Below are 12061 nucleotides of genomic sequence, written 5' to 3' on the forward strand. Positions count from 1 at the left end.
TCTAATTTCTGACTTAAGTTTGTTTTAAAAACAGCGGATTCCAAATTCTCAGAGGAAGTGTTTTGATCCTGGCTACCTGGTTAAAGGTTCATCTGAAAAAATATTTTGATGAAAAAAAAGCAGAACACAACCGACTAACATTGAGCGAATTGCTCACAAACAAGGTGCAAGCGGTGGGGGGGGGGGGGGGGTAAAGGGTGTAAGGAAGAGGGGTAGGGGTGCCGGCGAAAAAGGGTCCAGTATTAAAAAAATTGCCCTTCACACGATAAATTTATTTATTTTAAGCAGCTTCAATAAATCGCACAATTCGAGACTTGCAAAGCTCTAAGAGCGCTGCTTGGCGACTTAAAGCTTTGCATCTTCACCTGCCTTTACCATTTTTGAAAATCCCACGAAAAAATAGGCAAAAAATCCCACAAAAGAACTAACTAGACCCAAAGTACAACTAACTTCGTTAGAGAGCAAGTTTTCCTAGTCGGATTTGAGTTTCGGGTTGTTTTTCACCTTAAAAATTTTGAATTTTGAACTACTCAGATTAACAATTGTCGGTAGTTTACTTAAAAAAAGATTTTCAACTCAAACAAAACCGGCAATTTTGGGGTGATTTGCTCTCAGCAAATTACTGCGAAGCAGAAAAAATGGCTTCGGTGGTAGCGAGCTTTGGCTTACTGACGTTACCGAGAAGGGAAATGAGAGTCAAAAAAGGATTTTTTTCGGAGATGAGTTTTTGAGTGGGTAAACCCAACAGCAGGAAATTGGCCTTTGAAACCTTATTTTATTCCCAACAAGAACGGTGAAATGTCTAGAAAGCTCTATTGGCGCTGCTCAGCGACTTAATGATGGTAGAGGCTCACCTGCTTATACCGTTTTTGAGGACAAAGTAAACAAGTTAAAAACGAATCCAGCCAAATAGCGCATTAAAAAACAGTACCAATAATGTAATTTCTGAAACAATCGTTTGAGAAAAATTACCCCCATTGGAAAGTACGATAGAAAACCTTCATTTTAAGATAACGCTCCTTTCCACCTAAAACAGGCTCTGCTATCATATTAAAACTCAATTAATTTGTGTAACCATCTCTGAAAAAATCTAGCGATTTATCAAAGAACTTAACTTGATTTTTGAGAGACAAAGCGTGCATCCAAATCAACTCGAGATATTTTCTTCTAAATTAGCGCTACTCTCACAGCAAAATGACGATAGCAAAAAATTGCAAAACAGCAAACATAACCAACGTCGGGCGAATTGCTCTCAAACGACCGGCGCGCGGTTTACTTCGTCAGTAGCTAGACACGGATTAGTGAGGCTAGCTTAGCTTCACTCCACTCTGCCAAATTAAGTTTTCTAGCCTTGTTAGTAAATAAATCAAATAAAAAATTGATAATATTGACAATTAAAAAACTTCCAGATTTCACAGTGAAAATGTTCAAAACTTCTTTGTCTTTGACGTTATGTCAAGTAACCAATCTGCAAGACTTGAAAAGCTTCGTTGGCCAGTAATGATCGTTAATCTCAGAAAAGGACAAAAATATTCAAAAATTTTGAATACAATAGCAAATTTTAACAAAATCCTGCTAGAATTTAAGATACTAAAAGCTTCAAATCCATTTCATTGTCTCAAGAGATTATACAGTATCCCCATTTTCCAGCTTTAAATAATTTCACTGGCTCAAAAATCCCTAAACTTGCATCATGATAATAATTTTTCAAAAATTTGAACAAAAAATTGAACTTTTTCAAAAAATTGCTAAAGCTGGAGTCATTAAAATTTTGATATCCATTTCATTACCTCTATGTAACAGAAGCTATTGATAAACAGAAACTAAGCAACAGTTTATTATCAAACATTGGAGGAGGTCCCTAGAACCCTGGTGCCGGAAAAAAAATTTAGATTTAAAGATTCAAAAAAACTTGAAAATTGCAAAAACTTTTTAAAAATTCTTGATATTATAAATTTGAAAAACATTCCAATCCATCCAGAAGCTATGCAGTAACCTATAATCAAAACCTAGAGGACGCTATGTGGCTCTTGAAGCTGGAGAAACCTAAAAAATGACTAAACTTCAAAAAACTTGAAAAAAAAATTGCAAGTTGCATACACAACTAAAAATTGTGATTAAAAAGTTGAAAACATATCAATGGCCAAAAAACATTTTCCAGTAACTTATTATCATATGCTAACGGAGATCTTCTATTAGGCTGAAAAACCTGAATAATGACAATAAATGTAAAAAAAAGCAGAAAAAAATGGCAAGTTCTATAAAAAAAATGCTAAAATTCGTAGTCCTGAAATCTTGAAAAACATTCCATTACATTTAGCAAACATACAGTAACCTATTGTTAAACACTGCAGGAAATTCCTCTGCTCTTGAGGCTAGAGAAACCTAAAAACCTACAAACAACTCCAAAAAAATGTAAGTTTTATCCAAAAAAAGTGCAAAAATTTGTCATATTAAAAAATTGAAAGCTATTCCATGGCAAAAATTTTCAGTATCTTAATATCAAACTCTTAAGGACGTCTTCTGGCCCCTTCGCCTGGAAAGACGTGAATAAGGAGAAATGAATGTCAAATAAATTTAAAAAATTTGCACGTTTTGTCAAAATTGCTATAATTTGATGTTAAAATGCTAAATCCATTCCATTACCACTATAAACTATACAGAAACCCTATATAAAACCCTAGAGGAGGTTCCTTGACACCTAGGGCACAAGGAACTCGAAATATGACGAACAAAAGCCACGGGGGGAGGGAGGGGGAGCACCGGGGGGCTGATCGCGAGGGAGATGTGGGACAACAGTGGGGTTCGAGGGCAACAGCGCGGTGGGGGATGGAGCAATAGTGCGGGAGAGGGTCAACAGTCGGGGTGTCTTCAACCTCTAAGAACCGTCCTTCACGCTATAAGTATAAGTATCCAAAACAGTTTGAGCTGAAACAGAGCTGAAAGGCTCTAAGAGCACTTAATGCCCGCTGGGCGCTACCTGTTTATTCCGTTTTTCAGGAGGAAAAAAGGGTAAACCCAACCGCAAGAAATTGACCTTTGAACCAATATTTTTTTCCCAGCAACAACGTCGAATTGTCTAGAGACCAGTAAAGCTCTATTGGCGCTGTTCAGCAACTTAATGATTGTAGAAGCTCACCCGCTTATACCATTTTTGAGGACAAAAGAGCGCATTCAAGCCAAAAAGCGCATTAAAAGGGCGGCACCAATAATGTAATTGTTACAACAATCGTTTCAAAAAACTGCCCCCATTGTAAAGTACGATGGAAAACCTCCAGTTTAAGATAAAACTCCCTCTAATGAAACTAATGCCTGCTGGGCTCTACCTGTTCATTCCGTTTTTAAGGACGAAAAGTCAAAAGCGTCAGACGGAAAATCGGTCAAGCGAAAAAACGCATGAGAGAAAAGACCGATGGGACTAACATAATTGCTACAAACTTCGTTCGAAAGCAATTAAAAAAATATGACGAACAAAAGCCACGGGGGGAGGGAGGGGGAGCACCGGGGGGCTGATCGCGAGGGAGATGTGGGACAACAGTAGGGTTCGAGGGCAACAGCGCGGTGGGGGATGGAGCAATAGTGCGGGAGCGGGTCAACAGTCAGGGTGTCTTCAACCTCTAAGAACCGTCCTTCACGCTATAAGTATAAGTATCCAAAACAGTTTGAGCTAAAACAGAGCTGAAAGGCTCTAAGAGCATTTAATTCCCGCTGGGCGCTACCTGTTCCGTTTTTCAAACCGAAAAAAGGTAAACCCAACCGCAAGAAATTGACCTTTTAAACATTATTTTATTCCCAGCAACAACGGTGAATTGTCTAGAGACCAGTAAAGCCCTTTTGGCGCCGCTCAGCAACTTAATGATTGTAGAGGCTCACCTGCTTATACCATTTTTGAAGACAAAAAAGCGCATTAAAGCCAAAAAGCGCATTAAAAGGGCAGCACCAATAATGTAATTGTTGCAACAATCGTCTCAGAAAAATTGCTCCCATTGGAAAGTACGATGGTAAACCTCCATTTTAAGATAAAACTCCCTCTAGTGAAACTTAATGCCTGCTGGGAGCTACCTGTTTATTCCGTTTTTAAGGACGAAAAGTCAAAAGCGTCAGACGAAAAATTGGTCAAGCCAAAAAGCGCATGAGAGAAAAGACCGATGAGAACAATATAACTGCTACAAACTTCGTTCGAGAGCAATTAAAAAGTTGCCTATTCTCACATGCACAATAACAACTAGACTACAAGCAACAACTCAAACCAATTTTCGAAAAACATCTGAAATTTATGATACCAACCTAAGAGATGACAAAACGTTCCAGATAACTCCAAATTTCTAGATAAATTTCAATAGGCCCCATTAATAACCTCTAACTGAATTTTTATTTGTTCTTGAAGATTCAATTGAATTACAAGTGAATCTAGAACCTAGACCGGACAATTTTTAAATCGAATAAACACTGTCTGATGTTTTTAGAACATAAGCGAATAACGTCGGACGAATTGCTCACAATCAACTGGCGGCGGGCAGCTATTGGTTGTTTCATCCACCTTTAATTCCGACCGGTTATTCTGGCCCGTTGGGGTGGGGGGGGGAGGAGGGGGCAGAAATATGACACCGGGCTCAAAAGGAGGGTGGGGGCCCAAACAACCTAAGATTTCCATTTACCGTCAATTTATGCCTATACAAGAATTCGGTCGGTGGGTGGAGAGGGGTGTCTAAAACTACAAGAATAACCCTTCATACCGCGCATTTCAGTGTCCTCCGAAATTTAAGTGAATCGCATAATTAGAGACTAATGAAGATTTAGAAAATTGGCCAGCAACTTACAGCACCCAGGCTGCATCAGTCTATCTCGTTTCTCAAGACAAAAAGTCACGAAACGTCCGCACGACGAAAAATCGTTAGTGCAAATAATCACGCACATGTCATTCGTTCCTTGGGTAAATTTTATGATTGAGGACTACTTGAACATGGGGCTTAATAATTATGAGAAATTGATGGATAGAAGCAATCTAAATTTTCCAATTTAACTATGCAATTTTTTACCGGCAGAATAACGAGCGAACACCTGTTGCGCGCGGAAGCAATTCACTCAATCCTAAAATTTATTTACCTTACGCATTATTCAGAATCAGATTGTTTTTGAGCTCCCTGGGATAGGCAACAATCAAGATCAAACAATTCGAGCATTCAACTAGATTAAGCTGTCAATTGATTCTGTAAATTATTATTGTGGCAACTTCAAGAACAGCAAGAAAATTTATTAATCGCATTTAGGAAAGGTCAAAATGACTCCTGACACCATTACTAAACCAAAAAATAGTAACAAGAACAGTTTCTGAAGAAACAGACAGAAAACCAAGAGTTTTAAACAACAGTTATGGCATTACTCTGGCAAAAATGACATCTTCTGTTCAAAGAATAAAAAAAACGATCGCCGCTGATCTAACATTAGGTAACCAAATAAAGATAAAATTCAATTTCATTTCAAGCAAATATGAAAAAATTAAACAATTTTACCATCAAGTTTATGCTCAGTTTCAAACGCGTCAACTTTATTCGGTTGATGCAACTTTATGCTCAATGGTGAAACCGAGCTCTGCGCTAGAGAGTTTGAAGCCAGTCGCTGACTGGGTTCAAATCTGTCTCGTAATCTTCCCAGGAGGACATTAAGCAAATTGTTCTCGTGAGGTTTGGTGATAGCGGGTTCCATCTGTGGAAAAGGGTGTCCCACAATTTCCAACACACATCTGCAAACAAAAAAATCAATTTTGCTTTATCTTAATTGCTCATTGTTCTGTCTCCACAGAATGGAGGGGGATACTCAGGTCAGTTAGAATTATACCAAATAAGGGAGAAAATTTCAAAAAGCAGAAGCAATTTTTTGCAAAAGAAATTTCTGAAATCAACTCCCCGCGGCGCGGAATATCATCAAAGAAGCTTTATAAGGATCGAAAAGGTTTGCACTCAAAAGAAGTTAGCAACAACTTCTTTTGAGTGCAGACTTCAATCTCTAGATCATCTACAATTTGATGAAACGGATGAATTCAACAAATTGGAAACCAGAAAAATGAAAACCAACACAACTTTAAGTGTATCAATCCAGGTAATTCATTTTTAATGCAGAAACCGCCTCACTTTGGTGCTCGGATTCAAAGGAGACTGGCGATAAGATTATTAATGTCTGGAAATTCTGTGAGAAATAAAAATGATAATTTCAATTAACAGAAAGGGTAGTAGTAGCACACAGGGGGGTATGTGCGTGTGTATGTGGGGGGGGGGGGGGGGGGGGGGTACTTATGTTATAAAAATAAACTGATTAGTAAATGAGCCCCCCATTCTGTGTCATCTGTTGTCGCCCTCCAGTTATGTAAAAAAATGCAGGTGGGCCTGGGTCACGAACTGTCATAAGCCAACTAAGCGGGGGGGGGGGGGGGGGGGGAGGGGGGAAATAGATCGGATTTTGTCACATATGTACCAGACTTAGTTCAGAACCGTAAACCAAAAAAATCAGCATATGCTCGCATTACTATTAGTTTAACATAAGTAATGTATTTTAATGAAACTTTGAAGTAAAGGTCAGCAACTGGACTTCAACTGTTCTGCACTTGCTTTGATTTATTTACCTGGATTTCGAACAGTTCTAGGATTTCTTTTATATTCAAAATATATTACAATTTTTGTAAGGGCAGAGAAAGGGATCAAAAACCGACTGTCCAGGCTAAACTCATGAAAAAAATGTTGTCTGAGCTAATTCTGCAAAAAACCTTGGAATCCTATGAAACAGTACTTATATAAAATTTTACTATTGGAATATTGTGCGTCAATAATGGTTTACTATGAGACTAGGGTCCAAGTCTAAACAAAAGTTTCTAAGTTCACTTCTACATAAACCATAGCTGGCAGATTGCCAAAAAACAGCCGCAATCGGTTCGAAGATCTGCAGTCTCAAAATGATAGTAAAAGAAACAGGCCAAAAACGAAACTTATTGAATTCTGAGATTTTCTATTTTGATTAGGAATCTGTTTCACTTATTGCTGCTTCTATAAGCTGCTCTCAAATAACCTTCAATTAGGGTGATGAAAACTCACTTGACCTTATCTCTGAATTAAAGAAAATTTCAGATTGAGTAAGTAAATTTTGAGAGTTAGGTAAGTCACGTGTGACCAAGAACTTATTCACGCGCATGAACAAAAAACTCGCTTCACTAAGAGTAAAAAATGACATCACGCACGCCTTTCTGTTGCAAATTGCATGAAAGAATGAACCAAAAGCAGATTTGAAATCATATGGTCGTAACAAAAAGCTTGACGCCAAAAAAGAGAAGAACAATAATAGCCTCAGCTATCGCTTTGCGGCTATTAAAAACAACCCACAGATTGCCCGAAGACAGCCTTGATAGACTTTTTGACCTTGATTGGAAACGAAACCAGTAAAGAAAAAGGAGAGAAATTGAGATAAGTAATTAAGATAAGTTGTTGAGATAAGAAATTGAATCAAATAAGAGAAAAGAATGCTGCTAAAACTTCGATTGCCGTGATTGATGTACAAAAAACTCAAATCCTGAAGCAGTATTACCAAGTTCAGTAAAACAAAAAGCAAACAATTCCCAACTCTCAAAATTACTATTTTTTTTATCGTATCAACTAGATGGATTCTCATTTTTGTCAAAACATGATATACTTTTCAAAATCGTGCAAACGTACGATTTCTCCAAGAGGACATTTTATTGCAAAACTAGACCTCATTTTTACCCTTCCTCGATTATATAGAACAAAATGGGTAACACCTGAGTGGTAATCGTTATTTTCCTCGAGTTTACTTCACCTATTGATACGGCCAATTTAGAGATTTAAATTTTTTTTTGGGTTTTGTTAGATTTAGGGCAATTTATTTCCAATATAAATGATCTTTTTCGCAACTCTCACGAACATTTAATTACTTTCAGTGCCTTATTGAGCGTGAGTTGAGTCGAGAGTAGTCAAAAAAATTCAAAGATAATCCTGAAACAGCTGAACTGAAGTCAGTCTGACGTCACAGTTCGAAACAAAAAAAGTTGAGCAAAAAACGACCAACTAGCGACTGTAAAATTGCTCTCAAGCGACTGGCGAACGGGGGATGGCGGTCAAGTGACTGAGGGCGACCAACTTGTCAGGTGGAGGTGGAGTGTTGGAAAAATCGTTCGATCGAAAAATCGCATAAAAAAGACCACAGGACTAATAGTATTGCTTCAAACTTTGTTTGCGAGCAATTACACAAGAAAAGTCCAATGACAGCAGCGCTCAACTATAGCCGTTGAAACCATTATAAAAGATGCATGAATCCACAAGTCACCGGTGTTTTTATATCTTCGGGTCCAGTGAAAGAATCGAATAACGACGGACAAATTGCTCTCGAACGACAGGTGGGACAATTCAATTCAGGAAAGCCGGTCAAGAAAAGACAGACGTTTACAATAATTGCTTCAAATTTCAAGTAAGAATTTAAGTCTGTTTCTAAGTAAAAATTGTACCAACTAATGGTATGGTGATTCCTGTCAAACTTCGGATCCATTTTCATAATGGGGAGAACAGGTTTCCAAAGAAAACTAGTTTTTTTATGCAAAAAAAGTTAAACCTCATTTTAAAAAAATATATTTGACCTCTTGGAAGAATTTTGGCGATGTTTTCAGTAGATTTCTGCTCAAGTATGTGTGCATTCATACTTTTAAGGATAATATAGTGAGACCGAAAACGAGGCCTTTTCATGAGCTGATTTTATTGATATTCGCATAAATGACTCATCGTGCTATGATATCCTGGTTAGCCTACAAAAAGCATTTTTTTCCTCATAATCACAGATTTGTCATAAATGATTTCCTGTTAGTAATATTAGTCTCATAAGTATTAGATTTCCATGATCTTCAATTATTCATGCAAGGATCATAAATGATCTCTCGGTAATCGTACAAGATTTTCATGCCATCATATATGCTCCTTGTATGCTTACTCACAAGTGGCAACCCGAGATCAGTTGAAGATAAGCTCCCGATTCATCGATTTGACGGAATAGGACACACAATGCCACAAGTCAAGTCGAATGCGCCGACAACTCTATGTTGATGTGAAAATATTTGATCAATGAACCTCTTTGATTGTTGAAAAAGCACTCGCCAAAAAAACTTTCAAGACCAATTAGTCGGCCAATCTAGTCACGAGGGCATTGTAAACAACACTTACACCCATTTGTTATATATTGACACATTATATTTTGTAAAAGGGGCAAGAGGTAATGGGGAGGGGCAATCTCCGAGAAGATTCGTCAATTTCAACGATTGATTGGCCAGAATTGCTAAAAGAGTACATAAATCTGACCTTTCTCTTCCGTGACCAGGGGTGAGCCCATCGCTGAGAGGACGCAACCTGTACATCCTGGTGTATGATCCAAATGTCAACTGAGAGGTCTCAAAACGAGGCACAACCACTTTGAACAGTTTATGAATCAATGCCTTCTCATTAATGTAGTAGTCTGCTAACTTCATGGCTTCAGGATCCTGGAAAAAGAGACGACACTTGCATAAAAGTTATGATAGGAATGCCTTTCTCGATACTAAACGTTGGCAAATTTGTTGAAAAAATCTGTTGCTGCAGACTGTGATATTAAGTAAATTTCTTGCCAAAAAGTTCAGAAGCTTCTCAAACCCTAGAAAAATAAACCCTGTCACAATTGGCTTAAAACCTGGAAATTTCGATAAATTTTAATTACATTAATAGTCTATCTAAAAGCTCATTCATCTCTTATGGAGCATGTCGGTATATAAAAATTACAAGCATGAAAGAGTTAGGCACTTACCGTGCGGAAACTGGTGGTATATTTCAATATATAAGCAAAATCATTAAATAGACAACTAAAATACAGTACACGACTATTTGAATTCACTCCAGCATTTTTACTTAATAATAAATTGTTTACGGATTACGAATGATACAAAAGGGCATTTACATAATTTATTTTTTTTCAAATGTCACATGCGCTCCGAAAGGACACCATTGACCTCTATGGATCGTTTTCAGGTGCCTTTGTGAGGAAGATAAACAAAAAGAGTTTGTTGGGTTAATGCAGGGAAAATGACTTAGTATGTGTCTTAAAAAAAACTTCACATAAAACCAAAGCCCAACTCTTGGAGTTAAACGGCAGTATACAGCTTACAAATATTGATGGCTCCAATCAGCCAAAAATATAGTTTTTTACACTAGTACCTTTGGACCATAAAGTGCAGCAGTGTGTATGATCCTCTCAAGGTACTGTCTGACCTCTTGACCTCTATTCAAATGCATTTCCACCCTCTCCCACTTGATAAGGTTAGTTACGTCATCCTGCAGCTTACTCATACGCGTGTAAGGTCCACCCAGTCCCTCTTTACGATCTGAAAGCAATGTCAATATTCAATCAAGCTCCACATTTATTTCCACAGTAATTGAAACAATGCATTTTGAATCATTGATGTTATTTCGAATAAATTAAAAAAAAAATTAGTGATAAATCATCGCGGTTATCAAAGATAATTCAATTTTTTCGAATGAACCAACAAATTGACGTTCGATCAGAAAACGTTTTATATTTTGCTGGTGCGTAGTGAGCAATAAGGAAAAAAACATATTTTTGATTCAATTCTACTCACTGGGGGGGGGGGACTATATCCGATCGATATTTCTCAAGCAGAACGATAAGAGATGGTGTCAGTAGGAATGCTCATCGAGAGTTTAATTAGTGAATTTTTACATTTGGTTTCTTAGGAGTTATCAAGGAGCAAATTTCTGATATCTATCGTTTGATTACCGGAAGTTCGATCATTCTAATGTCAATTTCAGTCAAATTTTGATTATTTTTTCAAAAATTTATTCTATTTTGCTGTTATCCATTTTATCAGTCATTTTATACTACTGGATACTCAAAAAAATAATATTGGAGCTTAATATCAGGCGCCAGAATTCAGGATTTAGGAACGAATAATAACCAGTAACAGCCGAATCGTTACTGAAGACTAAAAATTTTTACAAAATTTTGCTTCGAGGCCGCCCAGCTCTGCTTTTCTTTTCACAGAAAATCCTTGAGTGCAATGGTTTAAACAATGTCAGTTGAATTTTAAGATAACAAATTTCTTTTTTTTGAAATACGGTCACAAATAGTCTATATAAAAACTGCCATCAATATTCATTAAAAATTCTTAAAGTGTGTCAATGATTTTTTTACAAGCTCATTAATTTTTTGAGTTGATTTTATCTCATTTTCGCCCAGTGGTTGATAATGATTATTTGCAATTCATATCCAAGCACGCACAAAAACATACCGAGTTGAGAGCAAAACTGACTACGGTTGGCTAGGAGTATAACAAATATTGAGATAAGGGGGCAACGACTCAAAGGCAACGAATTACGTCCACAAGCAGCAGCACCCATAAGAAAAAGTAGCTCAATTTAAATCTAAGCTTAACCTAAATTACATACATGCTTCGGATTTTAAACCTAAACGAAGCTTATATTCCAACAGGATTCGCAAGTTCCGTTGTTTGGAAGGCGCAGACAGCGAAACCATCTTTTTTGGATCTTTTCCGTTTGACCCCCCCCCCCCCCCCCCACAGCTTAGTGGGCGCATATTATTTGCAACCCCCTAACGCACGTGCCATATTTTTACATAATGATTTACTATGTAATGACAAGTGCTCTGTAACTGGGGGGCACAAACGGAAAAGATCCTTTTTTTGTACTAGTGATTACACTAACTCTGTGTTCTCTCATCCATTATTCTGAACCCTCGGTGTGGATTTACAAACCCGTCTCTGCTCTCCTTGTGGAGTGGGGGAACATATCCAGGCCTCTTAGCCACATAGGGCGTGAACTTCCACCTGGGCATCGGATACCTGTGCTTCCTGTGAGAAATTGGAGCCATAATTACAAAACAACACAACTAAATCTGAAATAGCAAGTTATCAGTTTGCTTTCACACTACGCAACAATTCACCTCACAATCATTTTAAGTAATGCAGCTTTCAGTATAGATTACGTGTCTCTGACGAAGTCACTCACAA

The 12061-nt window shown here is 37.5% G+C and overlaps 2 protein-coding genes across 3 annotated transcripts in view; both read right to left on the bottom strand.

The window, feature by feature from the left end:
• LOC142340621 (cyclin-dependent kinase 2-associated protein 1-like) overlaps window positions 1-12061 on the bottom strand; it is a 575438-nt gene that overhangs the window by 287243 nt on the left and 276134 nt on the right. The gene's annotated exons all lie outside the window — the stretch shown is intronic.
• The window catches only part of LOC142340620 (large ribosomal subunit protein bL17m-like), a 435605-nt gene continuing 429001 nt past the window's right edge, over window positions 5458-12061 (bottom strand). Inside the window, exons 2-5 of the mRNA XM_075391310.1 lie at window positions 11757-11946; window positions 10233-10399; window positions 9348-9526; window positions 5458-5743 (exon numbers count right to left, since the gene is read on the bottom strand). Of these exons, the coding sequence (XP_075247425.1) occupies window positions 5500-5743; window positions 9348-9526; window positions 10233-10399; window positions 11757-11922 (756 nt within the window). The 5' untranslated portion in view covers window positions 11923-11946 and the 3' untranslated portion in view covers window positions 5458-5499. The remainder of the gene's footprint in view (window positions 5744-9347; window positions 9527-10232; window positions 10400-11756; window positions 11947-12061) is intronic.

This window comes from Convolutriloba macropyga, chromosome 6 (assembly GCF_964194025.1).
Source record: "Convolutriloba macropyga chromosome 6, txConMacr16.3, whole genome shotgun sequence".
NCBI classification, from domain to species: Eukaryota; Metazoa; Xenacoelomorpha; order Acoela; family Convolutidae; genus Convolutriloba; species Convolutriloba macropyga.